Below are 19,579 nucleotides of genomic sequence, written 5' to 3'. Positions count from 1 at the left end.
TTAGTTTTGTCCTTATATATAGTTTTGGGAGATATTTTTTTGTCTTGTAAATCATCTCTCTGATATTACCTACTGTTATATTAACATATGATTTGTTAACATTGGAGTGTATTCCTCTTAGTGGGATCAGGATCTGTGCTGGTGTCCGGTTGAGTTTTGATATACTAAGTAACACTGGCACTGTGATCTTGGAATCTACATGATCTGTTCCATATTTGAACCATTCCCCGTTGTCTTACTTTTTCCTCTAGTCCTTTTAGTTGTACATCTTGAAAGTCTTTACTATCCAATTTTCTTCCTTTTTACTGGCGCTGATATGACCTAAATATGTAGCAAGCGCCGTAAAACCCTTAAAAACAAAAACAAACAACATATTTTATTTATTGTAGATTCCATAATTCAAAAAAAAAAAGGAAAGACGATTAAAAAAAAAAAGTTTAAAAGAGCAATATCCACTAAACATGATCAATGCACATTGCAAAGGGGTCCCTGGCCAACAGCAAAACTTGACATGTAGGACAGGACATGAAGCCTGTTAGGCGATATTACAATTTTTTTCTCTGACAGAGAAAACAGTGTTGACGGATAGGTATTCATTTTACACCTGAGTACGATGAAAGAATATGGGTAAAGAGCCTACTCCAAGGACTCAACTATCACAGTGTCAATATTTTTAACATAAGGGCAACAAACAATAATAAATAATAGAAATAAACAAATCTCATTAGTCTTTTCCATGTTTTACTTTTAAGGCAAAATAAAATATTTCTTCCAACAAGCAATGTGTAAAAAAAATAAACACATAAGTCGGTTATGTTCATGTTTGTAAGAGTTTTACGACGCGTGTGTCATATTTAAGTCATATCAGAGCCAATAAATAGAATAAAATGGAACTGTCAAAACGTATTCTAGATTTACAATCAAAGCACGCAATAAAAAACTTTAGAAAAAAAGGGGAATTGGTTCAAAGGAACAAGACAAATGTTGATTCCAAGAGAACACAATTAGTGTACTTAGTTTGAGATCACCTAAATGAAAATGTCTCATCGAGACACAAGCACAGGTCCCCACTAAGCACACTCAAATGTTTACAAATCATATGTAGACAAAACATAATACAAAGAGATGATTTAGAAGACAAAAAATATCATCTCTCAAAAATCTAACTATACATTTGACTATACTATCTCCCTCCCAGCTAGGGTATCCGGCCAGGGCCAGGACAAAACCAAGTAATCTCATCACAAGACAAAGACAGAAATCATGTTGGAAAACAAATATTGGGGGATAGAAGACACAGTTGTTTTGTTTCTTTTTGTTTTTAAGGGTTTTACGGCACTTGCAACACATTTAGGTTATATCAGCGCCAGTAAAAAGGAATAAAATGGGATAGTAAAAAGTTCTAGAATTACAATTAAAGCAGCCAAGAGAAAGTAAGACAAAGGGGAACTGGAAACAAATAGGGATCAGGTGTAGATTCCAAGAGCACACCGTCAAAGTACTTAGTTTGAGATCACCTAAAAGTCTCATCCAGACACAAGCACAGGTCCCCACTAAGAGGAACACACTCAAATGTTTACCAATCATATAATATAATATGTAAACTAAACAAAATACAAATTCAATGCATAACAGAGAGATGATTTACAAGGAAAAAAATATCATCTTCCAAAACTATAACTATACATTCGACTGTTTCCCTCCCAGCCAAGGAACTCCGGCAAGGATCAGGACAAAACTAAGTAATCTCATTCCAAGACAATGACAGGAAACAATTGGAAAAAGGGGTATGGGGGGATAGAAGACACAGCATGTACCTCCCTGCCCACTATGGGAGGTAGGAACCCCATCCAGACACCAGTAAAAGGGAAAAAAAAATTGGATAGTAAAAACAGCTAGATGTACAATTACAGGGACTTGAGGAAAAAGTAAGACAAAGGGGAATGGTTCAAATAGGGAACAGATGTAGATTCTAAGAGCACACTATCAGTGCACTGAGTTTGAGATCACCTAAAAGTCTCACCCAGACACCAGCACAAGTCCCAACTCAGAGGGATACACTCAAATGTTTACAAATCGTATCTTAAAAATAAAAATTAGCAGTATATATACCTATACATTCGACTGTTTCCCTCTCAGCCCAGGTCTCTGGCCAGAGTCAGGACAAAGCTGAGCAATCTCATTCGAAGACAAAGACAGAAAGCAATTGGAAAACAGGTTTATGGATATAGAGACACAGCATGTACCTCCCTGCCCACTTTGGGAGGTCGGAAACCCCACCCAGGAAAATGATTTACAAGGGAAAAAATATCATCTCCCAAAACGATAACTATATATTTGACTGTTTCCCTCCCAGTCAGGAGCCCAGCCAGGGCTGATTTTGTTTTGTATTTTAAGGGTTTTACGGCGCATGCAACACATTTAGGTCATATCAGCGCAAGTAAAAAGGAAGAAAATGGGATAGTAAAAAGTTCTAGAATTACAATTAAAGCACCCAAGAAAAAGTAAGACAAAGGAGAATTGGATCAAATGGGGAAAGGATGTAGATTCCAAGAGCACGCTATCTAAGTAGGTACTTAGTTTGAGACCACCTAAAAGGTTCATCCAGACACAAGCACAAGTCCCAACTAAGAGGAATACACTCAAATGTATATAATAATGTGTAAACAAAACATGATACAGTGCATAACAGAGAGATGATTTACAAGGAAAACAATATCATCTCCCAAAACTATCTATAAATTTGACTGTTTCCCTCTCAGCAAAGGTTTCCGGCCAGGGCCAGGACAAAACCAAGTAATCTCATTCCAAGACAAAGGCAGAAAGCATGTTGGAAAATAGATATAGAGGGATAGAAGACACCGTATGTACTTCCCTGCTCACTATGGGAGGTCAGGAACCCCAGCCCAAGGCAGGGCTGATACAAAACTAAGTAATCTCATTCCAAGACAAAGACAGAAAGCAACTCGGAAAATATATATAGGGCGATAGAAGACACAGTAAGTGACCTCCCTGCCCACTTGGGAGGTCAGGAACCCCAGCCCAAGGCAGGGCTGGCACAAAACTAAGTATGTGATCCCATTCCAAGACAAAGACAGAAAGCAACTCGGAAAACAGATATAAGTCTATAAGTGGATAGAACGCACAGCGTGACCTCCTGACCACCACGGGATGTCAAAACACGTAGGCAGCCATCTTTGCAAAGAGCTCAAACCACAGACCCTAACCCACAATCTGTCATCTGCATTTTTTGCCAAATTGGGACCTAAAATTTGCCCAAAAAACCCCCCAAAATTTGCCAAAAAATTTGCAGAGGAGAACTAAGCGTTTCAGTAAAAATTAACACGCGATACAGAAAATATATATAATTTATTACATTTAAGAAGGCTACATTATGAATAGCGTTGTTACAAAGATTTTAAAGGGCTATTATCCGTAGAGAGTAGCTTCCCTTGGTTTGGGCCCGGGCAAAGCTGCAACATTTCTCAAGTTTCGCACTTTTTTTTTTCGTTATTTTGTTTTCGATTCTTTTTTTTTCCCAAAATTTGCCACGATTTGCGGATCGCCCTGATATTTGCGGCCGCAAAAAATGCAGATGACAGCACAATATAATACAGACATGACCAATGTACACTCATTTGCAGGTCTGATAACCCAATTTCGTGTGGGATCATCGTTCTAGTTGTAATGGAAAGCTCAAATTATGACGCAATATATTGTCCATTAACAATTATTATAGCAATGTTAAACTAGGCCCATAAGTGGGTTCGGATGTCGGACCTGCATATATGTCCACGTCGGACATGACCTGATACAGCTTTTTGTTTGGACTATTATATAATATAGACGCTCTGGTCTGGATGTAGAGTATCTTATATGTGTTTTGTTTTTTAAGTTTATTATTGTTTTGGAGATTTTACGGCGCTTGCAACACACGAAGGTCGTATCAGCGCCGGTAAAAAGAAAGAAAATGGGGTAGTAAAAAGTTCTAGAATTACAATTAAAGCACCCAAGAAAAAGTAAGACATAGGGGAACTGGGAAAAAATAGGGATTAGATGTAGATTCCAAGAGCATACCACCATCACCAATGTATTAAGTTTGAGACCACCTATTTGCCTCATCCGGACACAAGCACAAAATCCAACAAAGAGGAACACACTCAAATGCTTCCACTATAAATTCAAAATAACAAATATAATAATATAATAATAATATCATCTCCAGCTACAAGCACAGAACCCCACTGAGAGGAATACATTCAAATGTTTATATATATATATATATATATATATATATATATATATATATATATATATATATATATATATATATATATAATATAATGTAAACAAAACAAAGTTAAAGTGCACAACAGAGAGATGATTTACAAGACAAAGAATATCATCTCCCAAACTATTCATTTGAATGTTTTCCTCCCAGCTAGGGTATCCGGCCAGGGCCAGGACAAAACCAAGTAGGTAATCAAGAAAACATGTTGGAAAAACAGATATAGGGGAATAGAAGACACCGTAACCAAACCCTGCCCACTATGGGAGGTCAGAAACCCCACCCAGGACGCCCTGTATTATTAATACGATTCAATAGTCCGATGTCACGCCGCCCAGCAACGACGGCCATCTTGGTTCTAAACAAAGAAAATCATTACTTTTATTTTTCATGCTGGCTAGAACTTTTCATATGCCTTGTGATAAGAATGTGTGAAAGTCAAAACATAATCAAATTTATGGGTTTTTTTTCCTCTGGATAGGCTTTTATGCTCGCTGGAGAAATATTTCATACGGGCGTCCGCCATTGTTCTGATAGTTTAGAGCCAGTGTTACTAAGTTACCATGCGTCATTAGGAAGGAAGTGACGTTACGACTGTTGAAGAGTATTATGAGCATTGTTTGTTAGTTTTTAAAGGTTTGACAGTGTGTTTGCGACACATCTAAATCTAGGTCATCATATCGTCGCCCGTGGAACGGAAGACAGTCTGGAAAATAAAATCGTTCTAGAATTACAATTGAAGTACCCGAGAAAAGCGAAGAGAGTTAAAGGAATTGGTTCAAATAGGGAACAGATGTACTAGAACTACCGTTGTTTAAAAAAAAAAAAAACCATCTTAACTACGCCACTATCACATTATCTCATTCATCTGTGGTGTTTCAATCATCCTGTTTTGTTGATAAAGGGGAAACCCGAAACGTTCATTTGATGTTTTTGTAATTAAATTGAAGCTTACATTCAACTTCACGTTATTATCTATTAAAAAAAAAAAACCAAAAACAAACACAGTATATGCAATATTAACCAAATAGCACATGCTGTGTTCTTTAATTTAATAAACCGGCAGTGTAGATTCCACGAGCACACCATCAATGTATGTACTTAGTTTGAGATCACCTACAAGTCTCATCCAGACACCAGCACAGGATCCCAATTAGAAGAATAGTCTCAAATGTTTACAAGATGGGTTTTCTTTTTTTTAAAAATAAAACTATCAGTATCAGTATAAATCAGAGAAATGATTTAAAAGATATTTTTTTGTTTAAATCACCTAGCAAAACCGACATTATACATTTGATTGTTTCCCTCCCAATGAAGAAGTCCAGCAAGGGCCTGGACAAAACCAAGTAATCCCTGTCAACATGACATCTCTTGTTGGACAAAGACAGAAAGCAACTCAGAAAAACAGAGATATAGTTGGGGAATAGAAGACACACCAAATGACCTCCTGCCTACCATGGGGGGTCAAAAGTCCCCCCCCCCCCCCCCCCCCCCCCAGAATTATGAGCATGCCATGTCCATGTGACAGATTTATGGCATCTACGATACATGAAATAAAAATGTAAACATTATAAATCTCATTCACCATTTGCATATTTTAAGGCATAGATTAATATCGTTTTTTATAACAAAGCCGTAGAACAGTCATGTGCAAAAAAATAAAATAAATGAATATATGTATTATAATAACAGTTTCGGGTTCAAAACCCTTCTTCAGCCAATAACGAAAACAGTGAATAAACTAAACCCGTTAATCAGTACGGATGGTGACAAAAAGTGAACAAAAAGAGGAAAATTTGAACGATTGCCTAAATAAAGCCCCGATTTTTTACATCACTCACTGCCACCTTCAGAGCAATTGAGATGATAAATTAGTTACAGTGAATGACATCATCAGTCGGATGGTGAAAAGGTTTGAACTGAGATATTGTCAAGTTTAGTTAGAAGGTCAAATTTTATCCAAAAATGAGTTCTTGTCATAAATGATTAAATCAACCCTTTTTGTACATCTTCGGGAAATATCAAAAAAAGCTTAATTTCGCTTCTAAATATTTTTTACAGCTAGTCAAGTTGAAAAAGTATGAAATTTGAGAAAAGTTGCTGGATAACTTTCCCATACATCTGACCATAACTTCATGAAAAATCACCCGATTTACGTCAAATAAAAATTAAAATGCTCTAGTGAGCATGCTCTTTAAGAAAATGAGAAAAAAAACTTTTTAAATGCAAATCCAAAATTTTCGCATTCTTATTGATTATTGTCATGCACTTCCGTAACACAATTATCAATGAGACACTAGTATCTAAACTTCTGAACAGTGGCAAAGTGCGACTACTGAGTGTTCCACCACACATCAAGCCTCTCACAGTTAATTCATTGATTGGAGAGAGGGAGATGATGGGGTGGGGGGAATGTCATTCTTTAAAAAATGAAGAAATTCATCCTTTGGTCTCAAAATTGAGGATTTCAGCGGATCTGAGGAAAGCCATCAGCACTGATTAATACACGATGTAAAATCCAAAACAGACGAATTGAAAGAGAAATTCTAGTATTACTTAATATTAAATTGATCAAAACCACCTACAGTGGAATCCGCATACAGTCAACACTCTTAAGGTAGCCAACTTCTGCTTAAAGACAACAACACCTCTTGTTCCAAAGGTAATGGATAAAGTCAACTTCTGCAAAGTCAAGACTTCTTGTTGGTCTCAAATGTTCTGATCTCTATTGAAGCGTGTCCCACTGGGATAATAGATAAAGTCAACTTCTGCTTAATGTCAACACAACATCTATTGTTGGTCCCAAATGTTCTGTTCTCAAGTGTCCCATTGATAATAGATAAAGTCAACTTCTGCTTAATGTCAACACAACATCTATTGTTGGTCCCAAATGTTCTGTTCTCAAGTGTCCCATTGATAATGGATAAAGCCAACTTCTGCTTAATGTCAACCCCTCTTGTTGATGCCAAATGTTCTGTCTAATCTCTATCTAAAAGTGTTCCTTTGATAATGGATAATGCCAACTTCTGCTTAAAGTCAACACCTCTCGGTGGTTTGTTATTCCCAAATGTTTTGTTCTCTATCTAAAAGTGTCCCAATGATAATGGAAAAAGCTAACTTCCGCTTAATGAAATGTCAACACGACATCTCTTGATGATACCAAATTTTCTGTTCTCTGTCTGTATGTTCTATTGATTTCATAATGGATAAACTCAACTTCTGTTAATGTCAACACGACATCTCTTGTTGGTCCCAAATGTTGTGTTCTCTGTCTGTGTGTTCCATTGATAATGAATAAACTCAACTGCTGCTTTATGTCAACACGACATCTCTAGTTGGTCCCAAATGGTCTGTTCTCTAGGTGGATCAATTGATAATGGATAAAGTTAACATAACACCTCAAGCTGGTCTTAAATGGTCTGTTCTCTAGGTGGATCAATTGATAATGGATAAAGTTAACATAACACCTCAAGCTGTGGTCTTAAATGGTCTGTTCTCTAGGTGGATCAATTGATAATGGATAAAGTTAACATAACACCTCAAGCTGGTCTTAAATGGTCTGTTCTCTAGGTGGATCAATTGATAATGGATAAAGTTAACATAACACCTCAAGCTGGTCTTAAATGGTCTGTTCTCTAGGTGGATCAATTGATAATGGATAAAGTTAACATAACACCTCAAGCTGGTCTTAAATGGTCTGTTCTCTAGGTGGATCAATTGATAATGGATAAAGTTAACATAACACCTCAAGCTGGTCTTAAATGGTCTGTTCTCTAGGTGGATCAATTGATAATGGATAAAGTTAACATAACACCTCAAGCTGGTCTTAAATGGTCTGTTCTCTAGGTGGATCAATTGATAATGGATAAAGTTAACATAACACCTCAAGTTGGTCCCAAATGGTCTCTTCTCTATCTCAATGTGTTCAATTGATAATGGATAAAGTCAACAGCTGCTTAAAGTAAACCAATATTTCTAGTCCGGCGATGTTGGCTTTCTCAGGATTCCCCTGTATTGTTTTAGAAATATATTTGGACTGAGTGCTATTTATAGAATTATGATGATTCCATGAATCTTAGCTGAATTATGTCGTCTTCAATAAAGGAAATAAATAAGTTAAAGAATATGTACGTGCACATATTTTCAGGTCTGATAACCAGATGCAATTATGGGCCTGATTTAATATTGTTGTAATGGACGATATTTAAGAGTATTTCTATGACAACAGGCCCTTAACCAGGTTATCAGACCTGCAAGAAAGTGAAAGTTGGTTAAAGTTAAAGCAAATCGATAGAATATTTAGATTTAGAGTATTGTTAAAGCAAATCGATAGAATATTTTGAGTATTGTTAAAGCAAATCGATAGAATATTTAGATTTAGAGTATTGTTAAAGCAAATCGATAGAATATTTTGAGTATTGTTAAAGCAAATCGATAGAATATTTTGAGTATTGTTAAAGCAAATCGATAGAATATTTAGATTTAGAGTATTGTTAAAGCAAATCGATAGAATATTTAGATTTAGAATATTGTTAAAGCAAATCGATAGAATATTTAGAGTATTGTTAAAGCAAATCGATAGAATATTTAGAGTATTGTTAAAGCAAATCGATAGAATATTTAGAGTATTGTTAAAGCAAATCGATAGAATATTTAGAGTATTGTTAAAGTGCAAATTGATAGAATATTTAGATTTAGAGTATTGTTAAAGCAAATCGATAGAATATTTAGATTTAGAGTATTGTTAAAGCAAATCGATAGAATATTTAGATTTAGAGTATTGTTAAAGCAAATCGATAGAATATTTTGAGTATTGTTAAAGCAAATCGATAGAATATTTAGATTTAGAGTATTGTTAAAGCAAATCGATAGAATATTTAGAGTATTGTTAAAGCAAATCGATAGAATATTTAGAGTATTGTTAAAGCAAATTGATAGAATATTTAGAGTATTGTTAAAGCAAATTGATACAATATTTAGAGTATTGTTAAAGCAAATTGATAGAACATTTAGAGAACTGGTAAAGCAAATCGATACAATATTTACAGTATTGTTAAGGGGCGGTTTGGGTCTTTTCTAAAAAAAATTTAATTACCTATATTGGGCGGTTTTAATCATTCTGTATCATCAATATAGGTTAAAAAACAACATTTATGGTGAAAAATTTTAATTATCTGTGTTGATACCCATTTTGCGATCTAATTTGGGGGTCTGACATCAAAAAATATAACAATCTTGTGGCAAACGTTCCACAAAAACTAATGAAGGAATGACCTCCATATTCTTCCCTCTTGTCAACATTGTACCATAGTGTGTCACCATAGAGAGATTTTACGGCTTTAGCTTATGGAATTTTTATTAGATCATTACAAAGTTGAGAATCAAAATGTTATGACAAAATTGATGTAAAAAATTCAGATTTAGGATTATAATTTAAAATTCACAAATCTTATCAAAAATATCTCTCTATGGTGACACAATACATTATCTCTGTCATAACTGTGGAAAATTTCAGACAATTTCATTGAATAGATTCTGAGAAACGTTTGACACAGTTTCCCATACCCTTAGAAAAATGACATATTGAGAAAATAGCAAAATGGCTTCCCGTTTTTCACACATTTCTTACTACCTGTACCATTTTCGACTGTGTATTTCGTGCCTTTATAGTCTACTTTAAGAATTTGGACTTCAATTATATTATTTCTAAGATAATAAAATATCATTTTCCACCAAAATCTCAAAATCAAATTTTTGAAGGATTTTCCTAATAATTAGACCCAAACCGCCCGTTAAAGCAAATTGATAGAATATTTAGAGTATTGTTAAAGCAAATCGATCGAATATTTAGAATATTGTTAAAGTGCAAATCGATAGAACATTTAGAGAACTGGTAAAGCAAATCGATACAATATTTACAGAAAGAAAGTACTTCTGGTGACTGTAAAGCACAGACAATTGGCGTACTATGGCCACATATGACGCCATAATGGGAAAAGAGGGAGAGGGGGACAACTAAACAGCTGGTTGGGAAATTTAAAAGAAATGGATGGGAGTGGGAGTATGATGAAGGACTGTTCAGAGATGGCGCTAGACAGAGAATTGTGGAAGACCATGTCAATGTCACCCATCCTCTATGAGAAGGAACCTCGGTAGGTACGATACGAATTAAAGCAAACTTAGACTTAGACGAGCATCTGATCCAAATGGTAGCAAGAAATTGTTATTGTCAGTTTTTTTCAATAAAGAAACTGGGATAAACTCCAGCTCCTTGGGTCTAATGGCTCTGAAGGACTGTTTTGTCGTATTTTCAAAAAGGAATAATAAGAATAAAACATAAAAAACCCCCAAAAAACACTTATTTTCCTTTTAAGAAGCTTAATGCAAAAGGAAATTTACCGATAAAACAAAATGTCATATATTTACATCAGGCTAGCATAGAGAAGAAATAAAAAAATTATAAAACAAAGCGACATAGCCTGTCAGAAATGTTATCATTGTCAATGCAATGTTGTGATTGGGCCATTGTACCCTATCTCATCCGATCACATGACCAGAGAACAGACAACATTCCAACTGGGCTTCCCCTTCCAGCTGCCTGACCTCGATCCAGTAACGACATCCATGGGTTAAGGTCAGAATCTGAGAGAGACCCGACGCCTCCCCCTGCGCATTTGACGTGGACGCTCCCATGAATCGGTTAAGATCGTCATCTCCGACAAGTCGAGCCCCCAGTCTACCAAGGCCTTGTTGACAGATGGACGCTGTGAGGTGGTACGGCCCTGTCACATCTGGCAAGTAGGCGCAATCTGTCCGATCAAAGTACGGACATTGAAGACTTTCTTGAAGACAAATGTCCAATTTTCTGAGTTCTGCGGATGCCAGTTGTCCATGGATTTTGAGGCAGGCATTGAAGGAATGCCGACGTCTTTGTTCTGAGGGTAGAAAATGGGTTTAAAAAATGAACAATAAAAATATAAGTAAGAGGAAGCCATCCAAGTTTATGGTTTCCCACTCACCACTTGTACTCAATATCATCGACATTAGGACAGTTGATGAGTCTCACATTTCCAATGAAAGAAAAATACTGGGGTCTGTGGAATCTTCAAAATTGAAGTTACAAACTTAAAAGGAAAAAGGAGGTAGAAGAAGAAGAAGAAGAAGAAGAAGAAGAAGAAGAAGAAGAAGAAGAAGAAGAAGAAGAAGAAGAAGAAGAAGAAGAAGAAGAAGAAGAAGAAGAAGAAGAAGAGTATAATACCAGGGTACACATGATGCTTAAAATTGATAACTCACTCCACCTTAGGACTCTACCTAAAGGGTATCCGTCTCCTTAAAGATATTTGGTACATTTCAAAATCAAAATTAAAAAAATAAAATTTACTCAAATATATATATTTTTAAAAACTATTAACATTTTTTATAAAGCTTTATTCATTTGACTTGCATGTGAGTCCTGACCAAATTGTCGGAACTTTTTCGCACATATCACTCTATCGGATTTTGGATTTTGTAACTTAGTCTTAGAATAAAAAGGACACTTAATGCATAATGACTAATAGTAATAGTCATTAACTCAAACTCACTCAACCCGAACACGAACTATCTCAGTATTTGACTGGGGTTACTTTTAGCCCATCAATATTTACATTTTTCTCAGACAAAGCATATTATGTATTATAAAAGCTATCTTTAACTTTAATCTTTACATTGTAATGAGGTCAATCCAAAAGAAAATGTACATAGTACATATATACATTTTCTATTGGAATGACCTTCCCGAATATACAGTGCAGTCCTGATAATTCGAATTGGGTGGGAAAAGCAAATGACTTCTATTTATCAAAATTCGATTTGTCTCCAAACAAGGGAAATAACTAAACCTGACTCCAGGTATCAGGGTTATATTACTCAGTTACCTCCCCTGACAAAAGGGGGGCCCTTGCCAAGCCGTGCCCTGGCCCTTACACTTACAAGCTACACAATAGCACAGAGTAGTAGTTAACACTGCATGCTGTGTAGGCCCTCTACTTTTAGATCTAGATCCATCGATCAATAAAGAAAGACAGCACAGAAGAGAAAGAGAAACGCGTGGAGTGGGGTGTGGCCTATGATTGTTTGTGCCGTGTATTGGTCAGTTTGTGGTTATCACTGTGTGTTAGATCTATTTATAACCAACCCCCTTTGTTAGCCAGCGGCCAGCAGACCACAAGTTAGTCTTAGTGATGAGAGCGCAAGAAGGAGAGAGGGATGACGCGAGACAGCTGGTCAATTTGGAGAAAGAAGAGAGAGGGCGGGTGGGACGGAGAGGGAACAACACGCCATTACACGCCTCAGGGGTCTAGTTATTATTATTATTATTCAGCTCAGTCATTAAAACGCGTGGGAGGGTGTTTAAAGGAGAACAGGCAGTTCGTTATGACCTTCCGGAGTTTTTTTTTTTAGTGATGGGCAAGCACTTGCACTTCGAATAAAGAGAATAACGACTGTTCGAATTCGAATTAACCATGAATATTTTATATAGAAAAAGAAGAAAATAATTCATTACATCCTATTTTCTTCGATTTAAAAGAAATTCGGTTAATCAGATTTCGAATTATCTGGACTGGACTGTATTTATTTTACAATGTTAAAAAGTACCAAAAATATTTAAGGAGAGGGGACAGCATGGAGGTAGAGGGCTAGGGTTGAGTGAGTTAAAAAGTCTTGGAGGAAGAACGTGTCTCTATCTCAGCATTGAAAACAACCGGCAACGACTGAGTTGTTTTTATTGAATTTCTTTTTCTCTTGTGGGACCCACTTTGAGTTTGAGAATGACTCTCAGGGTGTCCAGCGAGGTCGGATAAAGTCAGATTTTTTACCTTAAGGTCGGATTGGTAGGAAAAAGTCGGATAATTGCACCCGAGGTCGGATTTTTAAAGTGATCATGCGATTCCGATCGGAAATGCGAAACGCGTTTGCAAGGAATACACCGATTGCTAGAATCAAGTCGACCTAAGCCTTCCTACCTATGAAAACACTGGAAAATACCGAATCCGAATAAAGGAGATTTAACTATCTTGAGAGCTCTTCAATGTCGGGGATAATTTAATACAAGTATTGACCTTACGGTTGACTTGGTCATACGGCTTTGGCTTTTAAATTGCTAGGTAGGATTTTTTGGGGGGAGGTAGGATTTTTAAGTCTGATAATCTGCTGGACACCCTGGACTCTTTATGAATGATATTCCTTTGCCACTGTAATCCAAACGTTGCTGGCAAAACATACAAAATGCAGCACCTGGCTGTGCTAGCTTCCTCACGTACTCCGAAAGAAAATCATCGTTGGAGTCTTTCTCTTCCAACCAAGTCCATTTGAATTTATTTCAAGCACCATTCTCAACTGACTTCAGATCTGACGAGCGGTCTAAGAATTGTTCAGACATGATGACAGAAAACAAACAACGTAAAAGAGTAATAGATCAAAATATACAACGACAAATCCAGAAATTTGATAGAGCGAATAAAATTGAAATGTAGCTGAATTCAGCTGAACAATAAAAAATTACTTGAATGGCGGCCGATTAAACAAAAGTATGAAAACGAAAGTTAATTAACTGCGCATGCTCCATTATATGGAGACACTACACATTTTTCTGACAGCGCAGAGTTGCGGTCATATCGAAGACTAGCGAAGTATCCCGATGATTGCCGAACGAGCTTAACGAGGGCTTGACAGCGCCAACAATATTTTTGCCGTCAGTTCGACGCCTGACCGTCGGCGATTGACTGCTCGCCGCCGGTCAAGTGGGGGATCGCTGACACGCCGACAATTGAAGTCACTCCCAATCACATTATTTTAGCAATAAAAAATGAGCGATCTGGGAGATTGCAATGGCCGTGACACTGATTGTCGGCACACATGCAGGTCTAATTAATACGCCTATAATTTTTCTCAGGAAAAAAACGAAAAGTGGATATTTATAATGATGGGGAAAAGTAACCAGGACCAAATGCCGTGATAGTTGGTGTGGGAATTGAATGAGTTAACTTATAAAACTTGATTTAAAGTCAAAGTCAATGCCTTCACATTGGGAAGTGGGAATTTTTTTTTCTTTCATCCAAAAAAGCTTTAATATTCTCATTCTAGTCATCTCGACTTATTTATTTGCAATACTTATAATTTTTTCCAACATAGACAATGCTGTTAACAACCAGGCACTTATTTTACACCTGATTACAGTGAGAGAATGTGAGTAAAGAGCCTTTTTCAAGGACTCAACTATATGCCTCTCACTCAGAGCAGGGCTTGAACCCTGGACCTTCCGATCCAAAGGCAAGTGTCATACCACAATGCCACATAGCCGATCTAATTCACCCAATGTAATATTGCTGGAGACTTAGGTTACAAATAATTCATTAAAAAAAAAAAAAAACAAACAAGAAAAGAAAAACTACATACTCTGTCTCTGCCTAGAACCACACATGCCGACTTTAAGATGCCATATATCCTGCAAGGCCCTGTCCATGTTCTCTCTCTCAAGATTCAAGTCTGTCCGAAGATCGCATACCATTTTGAAAAGCTCCCGTGTGTCAAGATAAAGCCTCCTTTCCACCATCATCAATATGTCGTTCTGAATTCTCAACCTGATATTCTGGACAGCCAAGTCAAGTTGAAACCTGGGCATGATTTCATTGAACTGGGCTATTTCGCTCCGATTTGCACCGATTGCTGCACTCATCTGCACCACCTCCATGACTCTATCCCGATCAATCTCATCTATATTCCCTTTCAACTGAGCAAGCTCTACATTTATATTTTCTTTCAGTTGAGCATTCTCTACAATTTGGACCTTTGAACTTGCTTTCTGCTCTGCAAAATCTTCTTTCAACTGAGCAAGCTCTACATTTATATTTTGTTTCAGCTGAGCATTCTCTACAATTTGGACCTTTGAACTTGCTTTCTGCTCTGCAAAATCTTCTTTCAACTGAGCAAGCTCTACATTTATATTTTCTTTCAGCTGAGCATTCTCTACAATTTGGACCTTTGAACTTTCTTTCTGCTCTGAAAAATCTTCTTTCAACTGAGCAAGCTCTACATTTTTTATCTTTATACATTCTTCCAGCTCTGCAAATTTGGCAGCACAATATTCTTTCAACTGAGATATTTGCCCACTATGGGCTCCAACTTCAACATGACTTATGCCTGTAGTATCTTCATTTACACTAGTCCACTGACCATCCACTGGTTCTTTCAACTGGGTAACTTCTTCATCTTCAGTTTCAAGATTTTCTTTCACCCCATTGACAACGTCTCCAGTTTTCTCCTTCAACACAGCAATCTCCAGATCCTTGTTCTCCAGGCCCTTCTTCAACTCAGTCACTTGTTCTTCCAACTGAGAAATTTTTTTATCTTTTCCCTTATTCTCTTCTTTAAGTTGATCAATGGTCTCCCTAATTGTTCCAAAATCATGTCTCAATTCATCCATTTCTTCATATTTCACCCCTTTGTCCACCCTAAGTTTATCAATGGCTTCCCTATTAGTTCCAACATCTTCTCTCAATGTATCTATCTCATGTCTATTTACTCCTCTGTCTTCTTTTCCTTTCTGAATGTCTATCTTCACTTCTTCTTTGAAATTGAAAAGATCTTTATCGACCTCTTCCAATTTCAGTTTCAACGATTGATTGAGATGAGTGCCCGTGTTCTCCAAACTAAAACGCCGACCTTCCAGTATAACTTTTTTATCTTCTACGACGAGCTCTCTCACCATCGGCATCTTTTTAGGCGTAAATTGGTCTTCTTCCTGTTCCCAATTTTTAAAAGCAGTCATTTCCATTCCATTTTCCTTGAAAGCTTCCCCAGCAGCTTGTGGCAAGGGTTCTCTTAACGGTGTCACCAAAGCATTTGGGGCATTCTTGACTTTCTCTCTATTTTTGGCTATGGCCATGTCCTCTCTCTTCCGTTTTCTTTCATCTTCTACCAGTTTCATGTTCGCTGCAATCTCTTTCTGTATCACGTCTTCATCGTCGTCCAAAATCTCAAGCCTCTTGGCATAATACTCTTCCCAATTTCCCGATAAAGAAGAGGTTCTTGGCTCCAACTCCCTTATCAACTGCTTCAAATTCGAGCACTTTTCTTTTTCTACGATTAACTCATTTTTCATGTTCTCATCTTGCGTCTTCTTGTCCTCTTGGGCTTGACCATCTTCTGGCCTTGAATTTGAATTGACATTGGGATCGAGCCAGGCATAACACATCTGGGATTAAAAAGGTGATAAAAATAAATGAAAAAAAAAATCAAAACATGATGAAAATGGGACCAACTGCCTCAACCACCCCCCCCCCCCCCCCCCAAAAAAAAAAAAAAAAAAAACGGTATCAAATCTTGAACTCAATGGGCTGCTTCACTGGCAGCCCATGCAGAATTTCCAGAAAAGGGGAGATAGGATCGTCAAGTTTTGATAACATCTCCAATCTAGCCGCCCTGTTCTTACCATTCTGCAAACTTGGAATAATGTAATTAACCCATTGCCGCCCAAATCGCCTGTAATCGCCCGCTAAAAAAACATCTCAAACAGTCCAAATCGCCCGACATCGCCTGCCAGGTACCCAGCATCTTTGAACCCGTAAACTAAAAACGTGTGTAGAACCACTTCTTTTTATTTAGAAAACGAAAGTAGAGAAAGAGTGAAAGTGAAACTAGAAATTTCCCGATCATTTTTATCTCAATTCGTTTGTCTGCTGTGATTTTTTGAAGTTTGTCGACCAAATCGGTAGTGGTAACGTCTTTTTTTTTTTTGCTGGAATGACGTTTGAATTCCTCAATTCTCGGGCGTGATCAACGTTTTTTAATGGATAGTGTGATGATATGGCTCATTCAGTCACTGAATCAGAGATTGAGGTTGAGTTGGATGCGTATTTTGATGACATTGACAATGGATTTCATGTGTTATAAATTATTACATATTTTTCAACTTTAACGTTTTTTTCCAAATCAAAATATGAATCAATAGTCCAAAACAATACATCAAATTAAAGGCCATTCATTCTTCTTTCCAAAACAGCTTGTTTTGTTTCTAGCATGCCTCACATTCTTTCAATTAATTTTTTAATGAAGTGTACTATGACATTTGGAAGAGTTATCTCCCCTCGCATGGTCTGTGAGAGACATTTTTTCAGATTATGCCCGGGCAGCAATGGGTTAACTCACTCAATCCTATAGATTTTTGCTACTTTCCAAAATTGAAAAAAAAAATGTATTAAAAATGGACATGCAAATAGACAGTTTTATTCAACTACCATTAACATGTAAAAACTAAACATTAGCTTTGATACTACGCCTATAATTTGTCTCGGAAAAATGTAATAAATAGGCATGGGGTAAAAGCAACTCGGGTAAACTACGGATATAGTCGGTGTTAGGGTTGAGTCAGTTAAGACAACCAATGAGAAGCGCATTGCAGTAGTCAAGTCTACTAAGAATGAAAGAAGTGACAAGCGTTTTAGAAATTTCAGTGTCAATCAAAGACCTAATACGACCAACGTTTTAAAGATGATAGTGACAGCTTTGAATAAATTTGGTGATATGATTATTCATGGACAGGATTGAGTTTGATCACACACCGCTGTACTGTATGGCCTTGAGCAAGTCAGCTTCCCCTAGCTCAATTTGTGGCGCTGCACTGCGGCTGACGCGTGGGTTTTACCTGTCTTCCCTTGGAATACATATACCCTTGAGACAAATTTACCCTATGGGATGAACTAAGGGAAATTATTTTTAAATTAAATTTTTAGCTCAATTTATAAAATTGGAGTCACAGTAAATACCCCCATTAAAATTAGTGAAAATTCTTTTTTCAAAAAAAAAAAAAATAATAATAAAAAAAAAAAAAAAAAAAAAATAATAATTTTTCAATTCAGACTTTTCTGACTTCAAATTTTCCTCCCCTAGTCAGCACTCTGAACAGGCCAATGTCAAAAAGTCTGAAAAACTTTAACAGTATGACAACAGTAACAAAAAAAATAATCATCGTGGGTGGGGTCTTTGACCTCCTCCCATGGTGAGCAAGAGGGGCGTCCTGCTCACCATGGGAGGTCAAAGACCCCACCCATGATGATTATTTTGTTGTCTGAAGTCTTCCTTCCCCATATATGAAATATTAAAAACCAACTCTGAGTTTAAGTATGCTATATGGTCTAGTGGTATGACACTCACTCGCTTTCGGATCGGGAGGTCCTTGGAAAAGGCTCTTTACTCACATTCTCTCACCGTACTCAGGTGTAAAATGAGTACCTGGCCTTTAACAGCGTTGTCTTTGTCCGAAAATTGTAATATAATATCGCCTAACAGGCGTCATGTCTCGTCCTACATGTTAAATGCTGCTGTTGACCAGGGACCCCTTGTAAAGTGCTTTGAGCACATTTAGTGGATATTGCGCTATATAAAGCTCAATTTAAAAAAATAATAATTTTTAAATCAAAAAAAAAAAAAACACCAACAAAACATCCCCCCCCCCCCAAAAAAAACAACAACAAAACAACCGGATCTTCCCCCTTCAAACTCAATTCTCCTTCCCTAGTCAGCGCCCCGAACAAGAAAATGAACTCTGAAAAGTTTTGACATGTACGCTAAATAAAAAAAACAAAAAACCAACCCCCCCCCCCCCCCCCAAATAAAAAAACGACACAAAAACAAAACAAAAAAAAAAAAAAAACAAACCCTGATCTTTAAAAAACCAACAAAATAGAAAAAAACGAGCTATTATTAGCGCAATGTCCACCAAACGTGCTCAAAGCGCTTTACAAGGGGTCTCCGGCAAACAGCAACACTTAACATAACATGTAGGATCTGACATGATGTGTCTAAGGCGATATTTTACAAAAAAAAAATTGTTCTTTGACGGACAGAGACAACGCTGTAAACAGCCAGGTACTCAGTTTATACCCGAGTATGGTGAGAGAATGTGAGTAAAGAGCCTTTTCCAAGAGCGAGGTTCGAACCCAGGACCTTCCTATCCGAAATCGAGTGTCACATACCACAAGACCACATAACTGCATCTTCCCCTCCCATAATATATATGCATCTACGTGAATATTGCACTACAGTAAAAAAAAAAAATCCATTTAGTTACTAACCTTGCAAACGGTGCTGATTCCTGCTATCAAGAGTTGAATACAGCCTGTAATGGAATGACATGACGTTGGAGATTAGATTTACCGATTGGGACTAATAGGGGGGTGGGGGGTTTGGTTGTTTTTTTTTTGAGGGGGGGGGGGGGGTTCTTTTTCAACTTATTCATTCATTCAGTTTTTT

At 36.9% G+C, this 19,579-nt stretch overlaps 1 protein-coding gene across 4 annotated transcripts in view; it reads right to left on the bottom strand.

Annotated features, from left to right (window-relative positions):
• Positions 1-5,273: 5,273 nt before the first annotated feature.
• LOC144960845 (uncharacterized) overlaps positions 5,274-19,579 on the bottom strand; it is a 25,050-nt gene continuing 10,744 nt past the window's right edge. For all 4 annotated transcript variants that reach the window (XM_078894221.1, XM_078894224.1, XM_078894222.1 and 1 more), the window contains exons 3-5: positions 19,402-19,445; positions 14,726-16,523; positions 5,274-11,223 (exon numbers count right to left, since the gene is read on the bottom strand). In XM_078894221.1, coding sequence (XP_078750347.1) covers positions 10,826-11,223; positions 14,726-16,523; positions 19,402-19,445 — 2,240 coding nt within the window. In that variant the 3' untranslated portion in view covers positions 5,274-10,825. The remainder of the gene's footprint in view (positions 11,224-14,725; positions 16,524-19,401; positions 19,446-19,579) is intronic.

This window comes from Berghia stephanieae, chromosome 15, assembly GCF_034508935.2.
Source record: "Berghia stephanieae isolate SIO BIC M18660-M18661 chromosome 15, UCSD_Bste_1.3, whole genome shotgun sequence".
NCBI lineage: Eukaryota > Metazoa > Mollusca > Gastropoda > Nudibranchia > Aeolidiidae > Berghia > Berghia stephanieae.
Note: the sequence above shows the minus strand (reverse complement) of the source record. Positions and strands in the feature narration are given on the sequence as shown.